This window comes from Lepidothrix coronata, unplaced genomic scaffold, assembly GCF_001604755.1.
Source record: "Lepidothrix coronata isolate B3197 unplaced genomic scaffold, Lepidothrix_coronata-1.0 Scaffold250, whole genome shotgun sequence".
Taxonomy (NCBI): Eukaryota; Metazoa; Chordata; class Aves; order Passeriformes; family Pipridae; genus Lepidothrix; species Lepidothrix coronata.
In genome coordinates, this window is record NW_016690430.1 from 601,224 (window position 1) to 622,812 (window position 21,589).

General features: G+C 36.5%; 1 protein-coding gene across 2 annotated transcripts; it reads right to left on the bottom strand.

Moving 5' to 3' along the window:
- Positions 1–262: 262 nt before the first annotated feature.
- Positions 263–21,166, bottom strand: SLC38A11 (solute carrier family 38 member 11). Of its 2 annotated transcripts, none has more exons than XM_017835185.1 (12): positions 21,120–21,166; positions 18,677–18,794; positions 18,185–18,259; positions 17,460–17,594; positions 15,736–15,801; positions 13,833–13,939; positions 13,601–13,680; positions 6,318–6,388; positions 5,341–5,502; positions 3,551–3,663; positions 2,737–2,868; positions 263–1,064 (listed from the first exon to the last, which is right to left on the bottom strand). In XM_017835185.1, the coding sequence occupies exons 1-12, from the start codon at positions 21,147–21,149 to the stop codon at positions 819–821; spliced, it is 1,335 nt and encodes a 444-aa protein (XP_017690674.1). In that variant the 5' UTR covers positions 21,150–21,166; the 3' UTR covers positions 263–818. The 2 variants fall into 2 exon arrangements, with proteins under 2 accessions (XP_017690674.1, XP_017690675.1); XM_017835186.1 differs by lacking the exon at positions 21,120–21,166 and adding an exon at positions 20,864–20,980.
- Positions 21,167–21,589: the final 423 nt, after the last annotated feature.

Here is a 21,589-nt window from a genome sequence, read left to right on the forward strand (position 1 = left end):
TACACAGTAATGTTTAATTTCAGTTTCAGAAATAATAAATGGGGTTATAAATGTAAGAATCAAACTGTTCGTTATGCATGTAATTTTTTTCTCTGTCAGTCTATAAATTTTTATAATGACAGCCTAGTAGAATCTTTTTAAATTCACCTGCATGGATTTATTCATGCAATATCTTTTAATTAGAAGACCACAAATTGTAACAGTTACAATTAAATTTGCCAGTTACAGTTCAATCACAATACAAAATTGCCCTTTGACTTAAGAGCCACTATAAGGGAAGCTTTCAGCACTAAAGGACAGTTATTGCAAAATCAAAGACAGACTTAATAAGGGTCTTTCAATTTAACAGCAGAATTTTAATACACAGAGATCCAGACATACTTTTCCTCAGGACTTCAAAAAGTCCTATACTACAGTGTGCTAATAAATATACATGAAAAGATTATAAAATTAATAAAAATGAAATTAAATCAATGAAACATGGGAGTTGTTTACATTCCAGAACATTTAATTTATAGCTTTTAAACAGCATTGCAGACCAAGTTAAAAAATGTAATCTTTTTTTTAGGCTTGCAAGTTATTCAAGTAATGTCTACTGAAAGGCACCTCTGAGAATTTGTGTTTCAACAGTTAAAACTCAAGTCTTACCTGGAAAGGGATGGCAGCATAAAATCAAGTACATAAATACAGTTACACAGTTTAAAATTCTTAGTGCATATCAAAATATGCACTAAGGTCTTTGTTCCACCCTCCTTTAAACTGGCATGTATGGCTCACTGCGAGATGTACCTGATCTAGTCTGGAGACTGGTGTGGTACCTATGGTGGCAGTGTACTGTTGTGAACAGAAACATTACTAGGGGAGCAGTAGAACATTTCTTTTCCATGGCTACACTCCTGGGGGTGCAAGACAGTCATAACAAACCCAACTGCCATCACTAGCACACCAAGAGCAAGAATCAGGCTGGATATGAGGTTATCAGAATGGTTCCATCGCTCCTTGGACAGCCTTAGATAACATGCTGATGGGATGATAAAAACAAGTGGGGTAGCACTCAGAACTCCCTGTGTGTGGGAAACAATAGAAAAAAACCTCATAAGCACGTATATTTAGATGTGAAGAACAAAAACCTAATTTTTAAATATCAGCTTCACTATTGAGTAATTGTTTAGGCAAAAAAATACTGCATCGATAGGATGCTTGCTTTTGATGTATTTGTATATTTGGCCTGAATAGGTGTGTGTTTGTATGCACCCATTTAATTACTTTTATTGATATCTACATTCATACAGAGGTAAATTTTCTGCAATTCTAATGTAAAAACAGAGGGGGAAAATGGGAAAGAAATTACCAACAGTTGTTACGAATGAGAAAATTTAATGGAAACATACATCCTGAGCAAACCAATAGGAATATTGTTAATTTTTATCTAGTTATAATTTGGAAAAGGTTAACTGAGAAGAAACTACGTAGGTAATTATTTTAAAAGGAGGGTAATTGATCAGCTTATCTGCATATTCTGACCTGTTTTATAACATTACTGGAAGCACGACCTGCTAAATCACTGCTACAAAAGTGCTCATTATGGACCTCTTAGCAGAAACTGCACTGTGGATCAGAACAGTGTACATGTGTATTACGATACATCTATCATAATACACATATGAATGTATCATCTATCATACATGTATTATGTAGCCTAAAGAACAACTCCCTCCATTTTGTTTAATCACTAAGCATGCAGTATATGATTTGAAACTGTCAGTGAATGCAGGCACAGGGATGTAAGGAGGCAGTTCTAAAATATTTCTATATAGAAGCAAGGGCTGCCCTTAAAAAGTTTTCTACATCTTCTAACTTTCATATTTCCACATCTTTTTTATTTAAAGATAGATGACCTAAAAAGGTAAACTGTTAAGACATAGATTGGACTTTTTTTAATTTAACATTTCCTTTTATTAAATGTACATTCTGTGCAAAAATACTGACTTCATCTGTTAAGTCCACTTAGTCAACTAGTCTAGGTCTTGAGCAGACTACATAGCAGTCCCAGCCAGCCAACCGAAGTTACATAATGTGTTAAAACTGGTTCAAGGCAGCAAGTACCTTGTGTGGGCTGCCTAGTAAGCTTCAGTTCTGCTATGAGGGGATACCAGACACAGGAATGTCTACTGGCAAACAAAGCAGTTCCCTTAAAAGTCATACACCCAGATTCTAAAATTGCTCCCTGTTAAGTCCAAAGCAGGCAAAAATTCCAGTTACCATCTCTCTGGTCTCACTACTACTGGTTCTTTCTTTCTACACCCCTCTTTTTTTTTTGCCCCTTTGGCACAAGGCAGCACTAGGATCTGTCCCAGTGTTTAATAATTTGCCAACTTCATCAGAGGCAGAGACTAGAGAAAGAAATGCTAGATTCAGTATCGCTACACAGTTTGGATGAGTATTTTAGTGATCTCTATTGCAGTTTAAATACTTTTGTTAAGTCATAGCCATTTGCCCTATCTCCAAAACTGTTCTAAAGGCCCTCCCAATCATATGAACTTCACTTCCTGAACTTTCTTTTGCCTTTATTCACCTGATTTTGAAGCAGTGAATAATTCCTTTTTTTCCCCGCTAACATTACTACTGAATACTACGTCAAATTATTTAAGATTTTCAGTAGAGCTATGGATTTTACAGTGTTCTGTTTTATTAAAAAGTGATTTTTTAAATAAAAGAGTATAGAGGTTCACTTACATTCAGCTCTAAAACTATTCCAAGGCAATCATACACTAATGATACACCAGTCGCCACAGCAATGATAACTACTGTCACAACAACATGGAAAACTGTTGAGAGGTTCCCATGGAAAAACACATTGGCAACCACCTGAAACAGAACCACAATTTTTAACCTCGTTTTTGCTCCTTATGTTATCAAACAGATTATTCCAAATCTTCTAACCTTCGGAAACTAAAAGAATGTATGAGAATAAATTGACTGAATTTTACTTATCTTGCTTCAAGGAAACATCTCCATCTGCTTCCAAAAATAACTCATAACAAGCATTACTAAAATTGCTGAACACTTCCAAGACTGACTTAGTTACACCTGCAGGATTTAGAGGATACTTAACTTTCTTCTCATTTGCCCACTACAGAATAAAACCAAATTACAATTACTTATTGAACAGACAGATTTCCTAGATGGAGATGTTTCTAAAAAAAGAAAAACTATTAAGTGTAAAAAGTATGCTATTTTTGGCTATTCTCAACATAGTAACAACAGTAGTATTTATGCCAAACTTGGAATTTTAAGCAGTTCTCATATTATTAAGTAATTCTTAATACAACATTGGGTAATACAATAACGAATGTAATGCAACGTGACATTGCCAGTGTCTAAAGAGTAGAACTAGTCCCTCATATTCATTGCACATATCAGGATAAAATATGGTGATATTTACTACAGATCAACCGTAGACTTCAGCTACAATGTGTATTAATAATGTGAGAACATTATTATTATTATATAAGAACATTGTAAAAGGGAAAATGTAATAAATTCTTACCTCTCTGGTCACAAAGCATTCAAGGGGGAAGGTCAGAATTACAGTAACTCCATAACAAAACCTTCCAAATGTAGCAAGGTTGTCATCTCTACAGTAGTTTTCAAATATGTCTCCTGAGGCATAGCAAAACATAATTAGCTTGAACTTCACATCATTTGCCTATTTGCAAATTGAAGTGCAGATTACTGGAGTTACTGGAGTAATTGAGACTTTCTGATCCCCTCTCCTGACACATATCAAGAAACTGCAGCTAAAGTCACAAGTTGCATCCAGGAGAAACTTTCAGCTTACGGTGGTAGTAGCAGTATTTTTCTCTGAAGTAGCATTTATCTTTAAAAAATATCTTAAAACATACATATCAGAGTTTGTAATCTGTTATCTTCCCCTTAACACAGATTTTGTGTGACATGCTAGTGTTTGTTTAAATAAATGTGACAGATTCAGAAAGAATCTGTGTGTAAAAGATACATTTCCTCTAAAACGTAACTCCCAGAACAGCAATTACACAAAGAAGACCAGGGAGTTATCTCTGAAGAATTGCATTTCCCTGGTAATATCTAATCATAGCTGGTAAACTGTAGTGAACAATTTCAAATATTCTGACCCCAAAAGTCTATTATAACATATGGATTATTACCTAGCAAATCTTATATCTAACAATAAAAGCATTAGTAAAGAATTCAAATCATCATCTTGCTTAGCGTTTACCACAAGGAATCTGTAATAATGATCTCTGAGGCAAAAGTGACAGTGCAAGACAGCGATGAGATGACCCATTAGGTCTTTTCTATCCAATTACGATACTGTCTCATGATTTACTAATTTTAGGCTCACAATGGCACTGAAGAATCAATAAGGTGTACTTTACAGAAAACAGCCAAAAGGTGTAGATGGGGAGACAAGGTAATATGGAACCCGCTTACACTAGAGTTGTATGCTGAGGGACAGCTGCAGTCAGAATATATATTTTAAATGTCTGAGCTAGTCTGCACTTAGTCTAGCTACAGTACATCTAGTACATCTAGAACAGTAACTTACTCTGCTGGAGCAAGAACTGGAGGCAGGAAAAAAAGGACAGATCAACTAGGAACCCCCATCATATAATTCCTGTGTTCTCAACTACATGCTACTGCTCATAAGAAAAGCCTTCTACAATCTAGAACGTCACTATTAAGTAACAGAAAATCTGCTTGCTTACAAAATGTGTATTATTCCTGAAAAGGTAATGCACTGAACTTTCTTACTTCAACAAAATTATGTTAAATAACATGATGCAACATCAGTTATATATTTGTACTTTCATGTATATTCATATACCCACAAAGGGGACAGTAGGATTAGCTACAGCAGAACAGCGGTTGTAAAGACAGGAAATATCTATTAGTTAGAGATATATTAGCACAGGCAGGAAAAAATATAAGAAAATGTACAGAAAATATATACCTGACACCCTGTAGAAAAATCAAGGCAATTTTTGTTCTTACTGCTCTCTCCTGCTGGACCATGTTGCTAAATCATAGATTTTTAGTTCTCAGAAGTGTTTTGGCTATGGAAGTATTAAAAGAGGACTTTCACCAGTGATGCTTATACTGGGGAATCTGACACCTATTAATATGCAGCTGACACTTTTGTATCGCGTTTTGGTTGTTGGGTAACCATGAGGAATGTTGTATTTCTGTCCATACATACTATGATTTTTGTCACTAAGATATTTACAGCAAAAGTCAGACAGAAAGGCAGAAATGTAAGGATTATAGCAAGCACCAAAATTGAGGGACTGAGCAGTTTACCTTCTGTGTATCCTGTAAAAGTCATATATCCACATGTAGCAAACACAACACTGATTACAACAGCCAGTGAGACAGACACATGTGTGACTTGAGACCAGTTCTTTAATGTGGGTTCTTCCAGAGACCCATATATTAAGAAGCTGTTATGGTTGCAGATGAATGCTGAAACACACAGGACAGTTCAAGCAAATGTATGAATTCACACATAATGCATAGAGAGACACAGCACTGTTTGAATCTACTCATTATTAAATACAAACATTAATCCTGCAATGAGTGGCAAAGATAAATGGCTAGAACTTTTACTTGCTTAGTTGATTTGATGAAAGTGCATAATCATCCTGATTCTGATTACATTACCCTTAAATGTCATGCCATTTCCCACCCTCCACACCTCCATTCCATCTCTTCCTGTTCTTCTTTTGCTTAAGAACCCAAGTAGATTTGAGACTATTTTTTTTTTAATCCACAGAGTCATTTGCTACTTTCAGACTTCCTATGGCATCCATTTGAGGCAGCAGCAAGCATTGGGAGGCCTCAGATTATCACAACTCTAACAGGAAATAATATACCAGATCCTGCAGGCAGGAATAGATTTCAGAATGAGGACTTTTCTGCTAGAGGTTATCCAAGGGAATGCAGAGCAATCACAGCCTCCTCACTTTATCAGTTAGACTAATCCCATTGATGCAGGTGCTTTGAGATGAGCTGGATTCACGTGCACACCTCTGTCTCTGGTGGCAATACAGTGGCAATAGCTAGGGGGCAATGGATGAGGATAATGTCTTACACCATAAAAATGAAATTCATATGGATGACTCAGTCAATTTCATTTTTTCCCTACCAGCTTAATATTAATAAAAAAAAAAAAACAAACCAAAAACCAGACCACAAAAAATTCAATTTCTTGGTCCAAAATATTAAGTGATTTCTTACAGCTGATCTGAATATTGAAAAAAACGGAAAAAAACACTTACCAAATGACATCACCCCAATGGCTTGTACTGCATTTGATTTTGCAAATGTCCATGCATTTTCTGATTTGGGTCTAAAACAGATATTTGTTTTAATAGATTATCCTCTTTTCAATTATCAGTTATTAAAAATTACTTAAAATATTATGCTGTAATACAGAACTGCTGCTAGTCAGATCTCCAGAACTCTCTGAAGTAGGCCCCAGTGTTCACAACAACTTTAACCTGGGGAGATACCTTTCGCACCTCCCTTGTTTTGACTCAAGTATTTCTGTAACCAGATTTCACAGTAAAAAATGCAGCCTGTTTCAGTTTTGTAAATAAACTCTTCAAGTCATCATATACCAAGAAATAGGAAAGGCAAAGGCTGTTACTAAGGTTATTTCAATCCAAAATGTCTTCTGACTATTTAGAGGTAATTTCTATCTTTGAATTTGCACATGTAACCCATACAGTCTAGAGATATCTTTTCCTAAGCTACAAATCAAGTGAGGCAGTCTACCTTTCTTTATACCAGTTCCAACTATTCCTCATAGTAAAAAGATTCTGCTACTTTCCAAAAGACAAAAGAAAGTGTAAGAGGGTACAGATAAAAGAAAGTGTAGGAGAGTACACGGAGATTTTTATAATCAGGCAAGAATATAATATTCCCCATATCTCCTTCTTTAAGGTATGCGTACGGTTTTGGACCACAGTTTTGGTAATTGTAATGCTTAGAGGAGGACCACAGAAAACCAACAACAAACTTTTTAAAAAAAACATTTACTGCGTGAACTTCATCTCGGAATAAAGAACCAAAATGAAGAAATGAGGAAGGACACAAAATATCCTTTTCCAGAAATATAATTTGCTAAAAACATTAAATGAAATTCACAAGCCAGTTAAACATTGTATTTGTGATATTAAAACAGACAAAGAAACAAACGATGCAGAGAAGCTTGCTCTTAAAAAGTTGGCTGCTACTAACTTTGATTGCTGTTTTTATTTAGAGGAAAAGCTGCTGCCACCTGAGGCTTAGCTGCTCTTTTCCTACTGCCCTAGAAAGCAGTATGGCACTCAGGCCACTTCTGTGAAGGTAACAATGACAGCTTTGTCTCTCCCTCTCTCTGGTGATAACTAGCTGGTTTTGACAGCTATAGTGGCATATGCTGTGCCTGGTTTCATTGCTTTCAAATGTTTAAATTCCACCTCCAGCTCCTAAAATTAAAAAAAAAAAAAAGTTGCCGTTTCCTCTTTCAGAACTCTTATCTTACTATTTCTTGAGTGCTCAAATAGTCAATCCTTCCTTTTTAATTAAAACCCCCCACATTTACAGTATCTAATGCACATTCAGTTCAGACTTAGACCACCTTTTCAGCTCTTAAGCTGTGGTTGCTAAGCTTAACTTTGAAGTGAACAAAACCTGAGTATAAAAAGAAGTTCATTTTCTTTGTCCTCAGATGTAGTATATTGTTTTGATTGCTGTAACATACTGCTTCAAGTCTTAAGCAGCTGAATACGGCCCTCCTAAAATATCCTCAGACTCAGCATGTAGATGTAATAAATACTATGGATAAAATAGAGCTATCTGACATTTGTCTTGTGAAATACGACTTATGACCCTATATAGCTGCTGTAGTTCCTTATATGGGCTCCCTTAACTTTATGCCAGTGATTTCAAATCACTATCACTAGAAATGCCTGTGGAAATAATTTTGAGTGTATTATTTTTCAGTTAAATCTTCATAGTTGATTGGAAAAACATCAATAATACTTCAAAATAAAAATAGCATATAGAAAACTAACACTACAACTGTTCCACTCTGTAACCACTAGAGGTCAGCTTTGATAGTAAACATACAGAATGAAAATTTGGTTTATATTATCCTTTGACAGCAGAACTTATCAGTTTTCTTTGGCCCTTTTCTATTAATAATTAAGAATTAGATTATCTAGTACCTTACAAACCAAAATATTTTTAAATTCACAGAAATAAAGAATGCTTCTGTCTGAAACACATTTAATTTCTGTTAAAATGGTACATCCTGTGCAACATTATAGCTATATTATGAGCTCCTACAAATAGGGATTTTTAAAAAGGGAATGCAGAAAGCACGGGAATTTCATTTGAAACATTTTGAATAAAGGGGCCAAATAATCAATTTTAAAAAATAAAAATCACAGTAGCTAGTTCTCCCCCTGCACAGTGTTAGCTTATGCACTAGCAATATGCAACAGACCAAAATACAGCTTTACTTTAAGGATGAATGGCAAATCAGATTAGGAGTATTATTTGGGGGAAAAAATCCAAAAGAACAAAATCCTGCTTATTTAGCAGCCTAAGAAGATAAATTCCTTCCATTCTAGTTGCAGAATAGAGGAAGAATTTCAGATCCCTGATTGGAACACTACCAGCAGCTTGTAATGTCCTACAATGCCTGTCGGTACAGATGTACTGTTTTCTACAGTAGCTCATATACTGCTGCATGTGCTTTGAAAAACATTTTCATACTGTGGGAATAGAGGGATCTCACACCATGAAAGCACTCAGTAAGAAATTTCATTTCTGAGAGTCAACAGCTGTAGAGTTGTGACCGCATCAGTAAGAAATTATCCCCAAGTTCAGTCTGCAGGACATACAGACTTATACAAAGCTCCTGGAAAAGGGTGCAGGTGATATGAAAGTATTTATAGAAAATAAGACTTCATAGTCAGAAAGAGAAAATTGTGTCAGGGAACAATAGGCATTAGTTATGGAAGAGCCATATAGTGAACAATCATACAAAATTACTCACAAGGCAAAGGGCAGCTAGTGGAAACATCAAGAGTCAAGGTAAACATACACATATTGATATAAATATAAACGTCTGTGTAGGCAGATGCACACACACCCTGAAAAAGTGTGTAGAATACAGGGTAACATCACACCTGTTGTGCTCTTTCAATCCTGCTGCAACTGTTCAAGTCGGACTTTTTTTTTTTTTTTTTGGATGGACTTTGTTCTGACCAGTTTGACCTACATTCTTGTTAGGGGTTGCTAGGGGAAGATTTTAACTGCTGCTTATACAAGAATAGCAGTAGCTGCAAAAATCGATGAATGACAAAACCAGCCACCCCTCTGTTCCTCACTCAGTGTATAAAATCACAGGCTATGCCTGCATGAACAGAAAGGGGTTTTTTATGCCAGAGAAGAAGTATTAGACAAAACAACAAAAGGTAACAGAAAAAATACATTTTTGATACTAAATGCACTTGTTGACAGCTGTACTGTCTATCACATATAGTAGAAGCTTTAACACAAAGTAAAGCCTGAGATGTGATTCTTGGAACAAAAATAATAAAAGATTTAGGAAAAAGACAGTTCAAGGGAGTCCCCAGACAGGAAAAAGTTTCAGCTGAAACTAAGACAACAGCAAGACAGACTGCAGGTAGTGAGGCTTAGTGATGAAGAAAGCCTAAAGGTTAAGAAGATAAGGCTCTACTCAGTCTTCAGCATATGTAAGTGAAAGTACAGTATAATAAGCATGTTAGTGAGTTTTTAAAAGTTTTGAAAATATTCATGTTTATCTACATAAGAGCAGAGGGAAATGAAAAGAATAAATGAACCAGGCAAAGGTTAAGACATCCTAGCAGAGTGAAAGGAATTTCACATCCAGACCATGAGGGAGAGTTGGGCAAATTTGTCTGGCAGTCTAAAATGGCCTATCTTCTACTTCTTGTAAAATACAGCATAATATTCCCCATCTATCCATGTTATGCAAAAATCTTTTCTGTCATTTATGTAGAAACACCACCAAATATAATACAGTAGCAGAGTGCATGAGAAGCAAAACATCTTTAAGGAAGGCAAGAAAAACACACACCTCTGATCTCAACCCATTTTGCGGGTATGAAACATTGACTGGAAAAAAAAAGAAGTTAATTTCTACAGAGGCAGAAACTCATATTTTTGGCAGGGGAGCTACATGTTGGAATGAGTAAAAGATTTCCATTGTTTTGAATTGAAGATCAGGGACAAACCATCAAGTTTAGATACAAACGAGCAGTCAATCCAGGAACATCTCACAGATTAATTCAGGTTCAATTCAATTATTTAGAACTTTAGGAAATTAACAGTAAAAGTTCAATTTAATTCTAGTCCAAGGTAAAATACCTTTTTAGTTCTTTTTAAGCTTTAAAGGTTTAAAGATATTGAGAACTTTATAGATGCTATATATAACTTCAATCAATACAACAGAAAGAAAATGAGTACAGCTCACATCAGCCTTGGATTTTATATTAATCAAAGTCATCTTGTGAAAGACACAGAAAAGGAAAAGCTATTATGTCAGCCCCACTTAGTTACAGGTGTTTTAATTCTTCTTTCTTCCTTAATGAATTACTTAGCAATTCTGTAAATATATGGGAGCTTAGTTTTATTTTTTAATTTCATCACACATTAAAGTTTATCTTTGCTTACTACTGGATTTTTTTATATGAAGAAAAGAATCAACTTTCTACTTTCATGTTTGTTTCCTGAGCACTTGGTGTTTCATCCCTACGATCAGCTGCTACTTTAGTAATTCTCACATCCTCTTTACATGTAGCAGATGCTCTTGAAGTTTTTCCTAGAGATTTATGTACTATGTAGACACTGACATCAGGACATTTATTTGCACAAGAACATCAAATTAAATTAAAATGATCCATCTTTATAATATAAACATAAAATGTTTCTTTTTACAGCATGAATGTTAACTTCATGCTTCAAAGCTGAAACTATTTTATGCAGTATTAACATACTGTACATTTACTGTTTGAGATATTCTAACCTATTGTTTTTGATCACAGTAGGTAAATACCCAGCTATGAGCAGGTGGAAATAATGATCAGATCATCAAAATATATTTTTATCCAACATCTTGAAATACTGAGAGTAAACCCTGAGTAATCCAAACCACTGGATTTTATCTGCAGGTTCATTATGTTATTCTGGCAATAATAATCATATGGATGATAGTAATCAAAAGCAAAACTGAAAAAAAAAAGCACCTTGGTTTCTCAGTTTGGTATTTGTTATAAAAGGAAAAAAATTAAGTATCTATTAAACTATCCCTCATGATAAATACAGGGGTTTTTTTCTCTGGAGAATTAACATGACAATAACAGTCCTATAATGTCCCTGGACAACCCGCTCCACTCAAAAAAAATCAAACTAAATTACATAAATGGAAGTGTGGCAACTCCCAAACAATACAGTTGCAAGGGATCTTAAGACACTTGCATTTAAGATACATAAAGCTTTCTTCTCTGCTTCTCAGAGGGAATATCACAGGCAGGTGGGGCATCATGATCTCCCTTTTATTTGCAGAAACTTAAGGCAGCCATTGAGCACGATGAGAAGCACAGTAAATGACAAGAAGAAAAACACTAAAGGAATTGTGTTTGTTTAGTCTATTGAAAGGATTCCCAAAGTGGGACAAGTCTTTTAGAGGTGTTTTTCAAGCATTTGAAAAAGAATGAACAGTTTGCTGTCCTTCTCCACTGTGGTTGGGCCAAGAAGCAACCTACATAAAATGGAGTAAGAGACATGTGATACACGTTTAGGAAGAATGCATAAGAACTGGAATGGGAAACCATGGAATTACCAAGAATAAATCACCTGTCATCAATGACAGGCACATAATCAGTTCAGCCATACAACAGTTGTAGGGATTAAATATTCCTGGCCGAATCAAGTCTCTTTGGAAACTCCAAATTACATTGTATTTTAATAAGGATTCACAATAAATGTGTTGATTCACTTGTTTCATTTGTAATATCATCAGACCCATATTAAAATAAAACAATGTTCTTTATTCTCATAGAAAAAAAATGAGAGATGGCAGTCCAGTATACAACTAACAAAATAATAGAAGAGAGTTTTAATAATTAACATATATGTCTATACCTTACTGTAAAATAAAAATAGTAAAAATAGTAAAAGTAGAAAACGTAGACATTAACAAAATATTTGAAAGGAAAAAAAATTCTTACTAACATTTTATCAACTTGCTAGATGCATTTTTGAAAACAAGAAATATAAAGGCAAAAATGGAAGTCTCTAAAGAATTAAAAAGTAAAACTTCAAGAATCACCCAAACCCCAACATTACTAATTTCAAGAAAAAATAAAATCATGCATTCCATATTTTTCAGTGCATCACAACTGTGGAGAAGAAACGTTACCATAGTAACAAGGTTATCAGTAACTATTATATATAGCTTCTTCCTTTTTTGACAGGGGATTTTGAGATTAACCTTTCAAATATCCCTTCAACACACAGTATGAAAAACATGCTGCTTCAGAAAGATGGTGGGGAGGGAAGTCCCACACTGTTCTGAGTGCGTCATTTTGGGGATGATAGACAACATCAGCTGGGACAACTTTAGAAACTGCTATTCTAGGCATCTTCCTAGCATTAAACCTGAATACCCTGCAATTAACCCACGTATCACAGCAGTAAAACAAATGAACAATTATGCATAACAATGCTGAAACAATCCTGATGGAAGGATTCACTTACAGGCACATAAGATATACCATATAAACCTGTTCCAATATATAAAACAGCACATTCAGAAATAGTTTTTCATATTTATTATATCTTCACATTTAAAGGATGAAGAAAAAGGCAGCTCTTCTAGGCCATTAAAGAAGAAGAATAGATTCATAACACTTTCTTGCAATATAACTACAAAAATATTGTCACAAAATATACTTATGTGTACTAAATGGTCTAGAACACTCCAATGTCTAATGTTAAACACTACTTTTAGAGTATGAATGCTGGAAAAGGTTTGCATGCTTTTCGCAAATAACAGAATAATTTTTTTATTAAATTAATTTTTTAAAATTTTCATTATTTGTATTGATTTTTACTATGAAATTATTATATTAACAGAAGAAGTATTCCTAAGATACTAGCTATCTTCAGGTTGTAAATATAGGCCTTCTGACAAATGGACAAAATAAAAAAAATTCCCAAATGACAGACAACCTCACATGCCCATTCAGGACACAGCTGCTGTTAGTCATATCATCTGCAATTTCCAATTAAACTGTAGGGTTTTTGAGACTTTTTCTAGATTTGGTTACATTCAGAAGAAGAAAAGAAAAAGGATAAAGTATATTTAGCTGTTCATTTTGTATTACTATTTGTAAAAATTTTTCAATTATCTGTCTGTCCCAAGAGAGGCATGTTCCAGAATTATGCAAATATATGCAAGAGTGAACTAAGAGATTACATAATCAAAAATTAAATTTGTGACAAGTGTAAGAATACTCACACTTGTGGACTGAAGGTTACAGTTCTCACCATCACAATTATCAGGATGACAATGGTTAAAATCAGAGAGATAAGAGATATCTGTAAAGATAAAAATATTACTGCAGTCAGTAAGATGCTGAAAGGTTGTTCTTTTAGCAGCATAATGTGTTTGTTAATAATTTTACATTAAGTTATGACTGGCACTTATTTTCTAATGGCATACAAAAAAACAAACCGCTGTTATGATTTACCTTTCCCAATTTTGCTATGTCTTGATATAAAGATATGGGTAAGGTAAAGATGATGGTGGTAAGAAGAATTATGAAGTGACGGTCAGTAAGCACGTTATCCAGCCCAACTAAAGAAAAAAGAAAATAATTTATTTCCTTAAGAGACTGACATGAGGAACAGATTTATTACATTTGAAAGTTTAGGAAAAAACAAACTGTTGGTGATCAAACTTTTACCCCCTTTACTCAAGCTAAGTAACACTGAAAACTAGGCATTAACTAACCTTCAGGAAGCCATGCACAGCATGTGCATAATCAAAAGAACTCTGCAAATTCAAGCCAAATGCATAATTTATGGGATACATTAAACTAAAATTAGAAAGTCTGGCATTCCTACATATGGATTAGTGTTAATGTCTTTCATCATGTCTGGGTCAATGTCGGGAGACTGCAAGTAAAACATTCTACTACTTCTTTATGCCATTTACTCTTGAGGATTTTTTCACACTGTGTGTTGACTTCAATTACTGGGCTGTTGAAGATAGGTCAAATCTTAAAGAACGATCCTAAAATAAGTTAATTTTCAGGTTTCTTTTGAACACCTTTCTTGCCATCAGCTGGCTTCCACTTGCAAAATAGATTACCATGTGAAGGCAACAATGTTATAATATTCCATGCAATCAGTGGGATTTATTTGTATAACTGGTGGTTTTTTTCAAGCCAATGACAAAATAAAACACATCTCAGTTTCAGTCAGGCTACCGTAAATCCTAGGCTTGAATGAACACTTGCTGAATAATTTTGGCTGGAAAGTGACTGGCAATTAACACGGAAAAATCTGTGTTCTGTTCCCTCTTTTCTTTGAGAGATTATAATGCTTTCCCACATCTTTCCAGGTGGGTATTCTACCAGATAGTTAAAAAAAAATTGCCATGCTGGGGGTTCCTCCTATGACAGAAGTCATATTACATATAAATCATTAGATATTCACTGTCACTATCAATTTGATCAGGTATGCACAGAACAACAGTGTGACAGTTAAAACTACATCCACACCTTGCAGGCTTCACATGCTGAAAACTGTAATCCTCCTGTGGAAATCAAATAGTTCATACAAATACTAATTTCCACTTCATTGCAGACATGTTCTCTTTTAGTTTAATTTCCCAGCGAAGAATGTTTTAACTTAGCTGGCTTTGTGCTAAAGTAGATCACAAACAAGCACACAAATTGCTCCACTGATTCTGCTGGGAAAACTTAGAGCACAGGAAGGGACACAAGGGCATGAGTTAAAAAGCTCAAAGTGCCACACCTGGTTTTGCAGTGAATATCTAAGAGAACTGAAAGTTACACACACAGTTCATGACCAGCTACTACAGATATGCTTAAGTAAACATTAAATTCATTATATTATTTGCAACTCATCCTGAATTATTCACCAGACAAAGTGCGGTTTCAAGTGCACTTCAAATGACCATTACAGCAATTATCTAAAAAAGATGACAAAAAATGATGTTGTAAATAAACAGCTGGGGAAGACTCACTCCTATTTGCTTAGTATTTCACTGAAGCATGTAGTCCCTTCACTGACACTGAGTCCACTGATAACCAAAGACTAGGGGTTTTATTTAGGAAAGACTTACTGAAACAGAGAAAGAAAATACAAACCCAAAACTAAAAAAAAAAAAAACCAAAAAAAACCAAACCAAAATAAAACAAACAAACAAACAAAAAAAACCAAAACCCACAAAAAACCCCAAAAAACTTCAAGAAAACCCACTCATAGAAACAGGCTTCAAGTTCTTAACTTGAACTATATTTAAGAGCAATTTAGAAGCAAAGTAACAGGTAATCCCCAAATACTTATGCTACACTCCTATCCAATACATAATCCACCATTCTGAATTTTTTAAATGCCTCTTACCTCCAGGAATTCTCTGAAAAACTTTGGTTAAAGTGTCTCCTGTTATTATGTTGTAACTGATCATAGCTTAAAGAAAAATAATTTTTTTTGTTAGTACAACTCATATCCAAAATATTTGATAAACACTGAACACACATATTTTGCAGACTTCAGGATCATATGCCACTGTCCCTCTTATACAAATCCTGGCTAGCACCAACAAGTTGTAAATTTCAGGTTTAAAACAGAATTAAAAAAATTATTTAACACTTCCTTTTATTTTTTCTTTTTTTTTTTTTTTTTTTTAAACAGGTACAACCTACGCAATAATTCAGCCTGATAAGCAAGGCCAGTTATATTGACATATAAACTTAGTTCAGAAGAGGTAAAAAAGGCTTTTTAAAACAGTTTGTTTCAAATAGCAATTCTTTGTCAGTTTATTTTCAAATTCTTGTTTCTATTTAGTAAAATTCCTATGTTAGTCTAATAATTAGTCCTGCAATGAAACACAAGGGACTTTCTAGGTAATGCAAAAAACTAGCAAAATCTTTAAACCAGAAGAAAGGAGAAAATAGATTAAGATATCAGATATGGACTTCCAGTCCTCCCTCTCATTAATAAGTGCTGTGGACTATACATTCACATGTCAATCTTGTCTAATTCTACACTGAAAGTGTGTATATTTGTGCATGTGTGTATACATATAAAATATATTTATACACTCGTGTGGTATTCAACAGTCAGACAGCATACATGTAGGTATTGACCTTAATGCATAAATATCCACTGTTGTGAAATTGTAAGTCATTTACACTACTTACAGAAATAAATTCAAGCACATACAAGTGCATAACTAGTTCCATGGTGAGGACTGAGATCTTTACAATTCTTTTTCATATTATCTACAAAGTAGTTGATTTACAGTGGAGGATAATTACATGTGTAACATTGTTGCCTGAAGTAACAGTAACCTGACTCCCTTAAAAATCTCAGCTACCTGTAATCGGACTGATCATTCACAAAGTAGGAATTTTGACCTGGGTATCCCAAGTCACCACCTCTTGGAGCCCCATGTGTGAAACTATCAAGATCATATAAGATTTGATTTGATCACATTACTCCTGTAAGGGACACATTTAGAATATCACTTTATTTCAAACTTCTCGTCTCATAAATTCCTGCCCAGATTATACCTGTTTGTTCTTTTATTATTTCCTCTTCAAAGAAATCTTGACTGCCCTACTTCCCAGTAGCTTGTTGGGCGTGAGGCTGAACTAATGCTTTTGAAGAGCAATGAAACCACACAATATTCAAGCAAGAGCTGATTAGTGGCTTTTTCAATTACAGTAATATTGCATCTCTGAAAAAATAGTAATTCCGTATACTCCTAAAGCCATGTTTTCCTTTTGTTTTAGGCTCATCAACTTTGTGCTCTGGTACTCATTCTAGAACAGAATCTCCTTTGCTATTTTTTTTGTCATTCATTTTTACATGTGTGATCATGAATTTCTCTGCTATTACATTTCAGTTCATTTCTATTATTCTGGTCCTCCGATTCATTGAATTCTTCCTCGGTCATTCTTCAGAACACACAAAGTAAATTTAATTATTTTATTGAATAGTAGAGAGGTATATATAGTATATTCTTTACACAGTTCTTAATATTTAACCAGTGAAACAATGAGGCAATGTAAAAAAGCTTGTTACTTGTAAAACTCAAACATCGATACTTTATGTGATCTTACCAATAAATGGATATAAAAACTGAAGAGTTGAAAGAATTATATAACCTGCACGACCATAGGTTTTTCTGACCAGCTCTTGATATGTGTTGGTACTGGACAGATTTCCTCCTTTGATTAGTAATATAATGGAATAATCTGTTAAAATATAAAGTACTGTTAAAGACAATATGAACCAGCTTATGGTTGGTTACTTCTCATCTTCTTTCACTCCTTAAAAAAAAGAAAGTCTCTTAAAAGGAAAACAGTGTCATTGGGAAGATTGGAGATTAGAAATCTCACAAAATATTTCAACCCACCAAATCCAGGAGTTATAGGTTCATATTGGAAGGAAAATATTCGAAATCATAGTACAACCAAAGGTTTGCATTCTGTGGTACATTTAAAAACAGTGATATACAACCCACTCAAGGATCAGTCTCCTAATTAGGGTAAAGACAGTGGATTAAAACATGTCGTTATGAGGCACAAATAAAAACATTCTTTCAAATGTTACCTTGACTAGTCCAAGAAACTAGGCTTTATGAAAATAAATGCACACAAAAAGTAGCTTTATATGTTGTACAGTGTAATTCTCTACTTTCACTAATCTGCTCAAGGGATTAGTGAGGTAAAAGAAAAAATTAGTAATTTTTACTCTCATAGATATACTTGTTTAAGGTATCATAAAGCTCAAGAACAGCCAAAATGTCACAGGACTAATGTGACAGAAACTGCCTTTGGAGTACCTGTGATGTAGGCAACCACAAATAAAAGCAGTACTCCTAGAGGAAAACCAGCTTCCTTCATTGAATATGGCAATCCTGCAAAGAAAAGGAGAGACTTATAGAAGAACCTTTACAAATAATTATTTGTGACAACCAAAATAAAAAAATATTCAGATTTTTAAAAAAATGCTAGGAATCTCCAAAATTGGACCAGCATGCTTAATAACCTCAGAGAGATTATTTTCAGTGGACAAAGTGTTCCCCAGGTGTGAAGTTCTGTTAGCACCTGTCCAGCCTCTCTGATCATTATGGCCAAGAGGCTCTGGGGTATTTGTCACTGAGATGTGATCTCAACTGACCCCTCTGCATTTTTGCATTGTAAGCAAATAAATACAGAGAAAAATCTTTAGAAACAGCAGCAGAAAGTAAGATGACAATGTTATTCTCCAAGCTGGATGATCATGCATGAATAAACAAGGCTGAACACAGAAGAGAAAAGAAAAGTAGACTTACCTATGATGCCTGATCCTATGATTGAATTGACAATGTTAAACGCAGCTGATGCCAGATCACTGTTTCCCCCTTTTTTCCTGGGCTTACTAAGGAGGGCTATTTGGTCATCTGTTTCTACCTATTTGAGGAAGACAATGAAAACACCGTACATGAGAAAAAGAGGTGAGAATAAGGATTTTACATGTAGTCTATGAAAGATAAAGAACCCCCACTTTTCATAGACTCAGATTTGTAGAGGTATTTTGATAAATAAATCCCATTTCTTTCAGTGAGAAATCAAAGGGGTATTAGGCATCTAATTCCTGTATAAGTCTGACCCATAATCTTCTGTAATTCTTCTCTGAAAAATAATACGTGGAAGGACAGAAATGTATATAAACTCAGAGGTAGGCTGCTAAACAAAGAGCTTTTTAGTCACATTTCAAAGGCAGAAATGGGAATCAAGTATTTTTGAAAATACTTCAGCAAAAATTTGCCCCTGAATCAGGGAAATGAAATTAATTTTAAGAGTTACTAGTAAAGCTTGTCAACATTTGGATATACTCTAATCCAAGGTCTTATCCAGTATTTTAAATATTTCTGTGCCATTCAATGGTTTAGTTAATTATGAATAGTCCCAGAAAGTTTCTGTTGGAAAGTCTGGTACAAGCCAAAATTCGAAGCACATTTTGTAGCAAGTGGCTTCAAAAATTAAATTTCTAATCTTCATAAAGTATTTCTTCATAAGCAAGCAGTGGTCCTCTCCTCAGATCACCACTACACTGTCAGAGAACATTTTAGAATTATTCATTAGAAATACAGTATTTTAAGTGAAGTTGTGAAATTCGAAAAAGGAACATTTAATGAAGAAAATGCCTGCCTGTGTTCTACAAAAGCAAAACATGGTGTACTTAGTCTGAAAGTAAAACCACTATTTCATGGATGCAAGAGCCTATTTAACTTACATAGCATGTATTACAAACTCAGATGCTTGTCACTAATCCTCCCAGAAAAAAAAAATTATTGAAAAATCTAAAAGTCATCTGTAGATAGAGGCATAAGCTGACAAGCATAAAAGTGCCTGCCTCAAGGAGGGCTATATATTTAATTGGAACCTTCAATCCTTAAGCGGTAGTAACGTAAGAGTAATACTGGCTCAGATCAAAGGACAGTATAGCCTGGTATCCCATTTCTGAGAGTGACCATGGAAGGTGCCTAGGGAAGAGCATAAGGACATGGGACATAGCCAGTTAGCAAATAACTTTCCTGTCCCAGCTTCTCTCAGTTTGTGTATTCTGGATTTCCCAAAGTAGACTTGTTCTTGGTGCATTACATCCCTTAATGGATTACTCTTTGAATTTTCTCCTTTTTGAAATTATGTATAATTTTTAGCATCTGCAATGTCATGTGGCAATGAATGCCATGTTTTAACTATGCATCATATAAACAGACAGGTATTTTTCTTTGTTCTGGATCTATCATTAAGTATATCCACCTGGTGTCCCAAACATTTCTGTCATCACAGACAAACCAACCAGTAATTTCTATCTTCTTCATATCACCTACAGTTTCATAAGTAACATTCTCCCTCAGCTGTTTTTTATCTAGACTTACTGGTGCTACATTTTTATCTCACTACTGATTTCAGCAGCAGGAGCATCCCTGTCATTCTCTCCTGAAATTTTAATGCCCTCTGCTACTTACAGCACTGTACACCTGGAATTGCACTGAACTAGAACAGTCCAGTTCCCTCTCTTCAGTTGCTACAAGAAATGAACAAAATGTGCACTGTGCAACCCTAGTCCCTTCCCCACTCGGAAGGGACCCATTTAAATGGGCAAAAAGGAGAAGAAAGGGCAACAGAAGATGTGACAGAGGTGAAACGGCTCCGGTAGCGCTCTCGAGGGTGCACCTGGCCTGCAGACGGGGAGGGACGTCTGCTGGGAGCCCGGCTAGAGAGCTGTGCAACGCAGGAGGCTGCAGAAGAGGGAACGGGAGGCGTTTGTTCCTCGCAGGGTCCTCTCCTGGGACCACTCGCTATGGCACCGACAGCGCCGGGCACGGCAGGAGATGATGGGGCACGGCAGGGCCACGCTCACGCCCTGGTCCTCACTCGACACCGAATTTCAGCCGTGCCCAGCAGCCACCCTTCCCCTGCCTTACAAGGATAAAGCCCCTCAGAACGCATTTTCTTCCCCTCCGCGGTACCTATGACTCTTTCTCCCTCGTACGAGTTCGGGGACAACCGAACAGAGACGAAGAGGCCATCGCTGCCTCCAGCTCGGCCGTGGAGCGGGGACGTTCCAGCGGCCGGTCGCGCTCAGCCGCCACAACCGGCCGCGCTGCCCCTCGCACCCCATGCCCGTCCCGCGGACACGGGCCGACAGGGGTCAGGCGGGTGCCGACGGGCTCGCTGAGCCCGGAGAGCCCCCCGCCTCGCCCGCCCCGCTGTCAGCCCCGGTACCTGGCGAGCGGCGGCCGCCGGCGGCTCCATCGCCCGCGGGGCGGGGGGGGGCGGCGGGTCCCTCACGGCGCCGCTGGGCTGCGGGGGCCCCTCGGCCGCCGGCACGGGCAGGGACCGGGGCGGCGGGGGCTCCCCCGGGCGGGCTCGGGAGGGTCCCGCGGCACCTCCGCGGGTGTTGGGAAGGCGGTGTGTGTGTGCCCGGCTCGCCCGAGCCCGGCCCGCCCCGCCCCGCACACGGACCTGTTGGAGAGCGGGCAGGGGCGCGAGCGGCGCCCAAGCCCCGCACGGACGGGCGGGCGGGGGCTCTGAGGCGGCGGCCCCTCCTCCGGGACGCCCTTCCCTGGAAAGGCTCCAGAAAGTAAGTGTCTCTGCCTCGAGTCTGTGAGGTCCCGAGTTTACCCAGTCCTTGTTTATCCCAAGGGCACAAGGAAAGTTTTCTCGGTGGGATGTGCAGCGAAAACTAGCTCAAA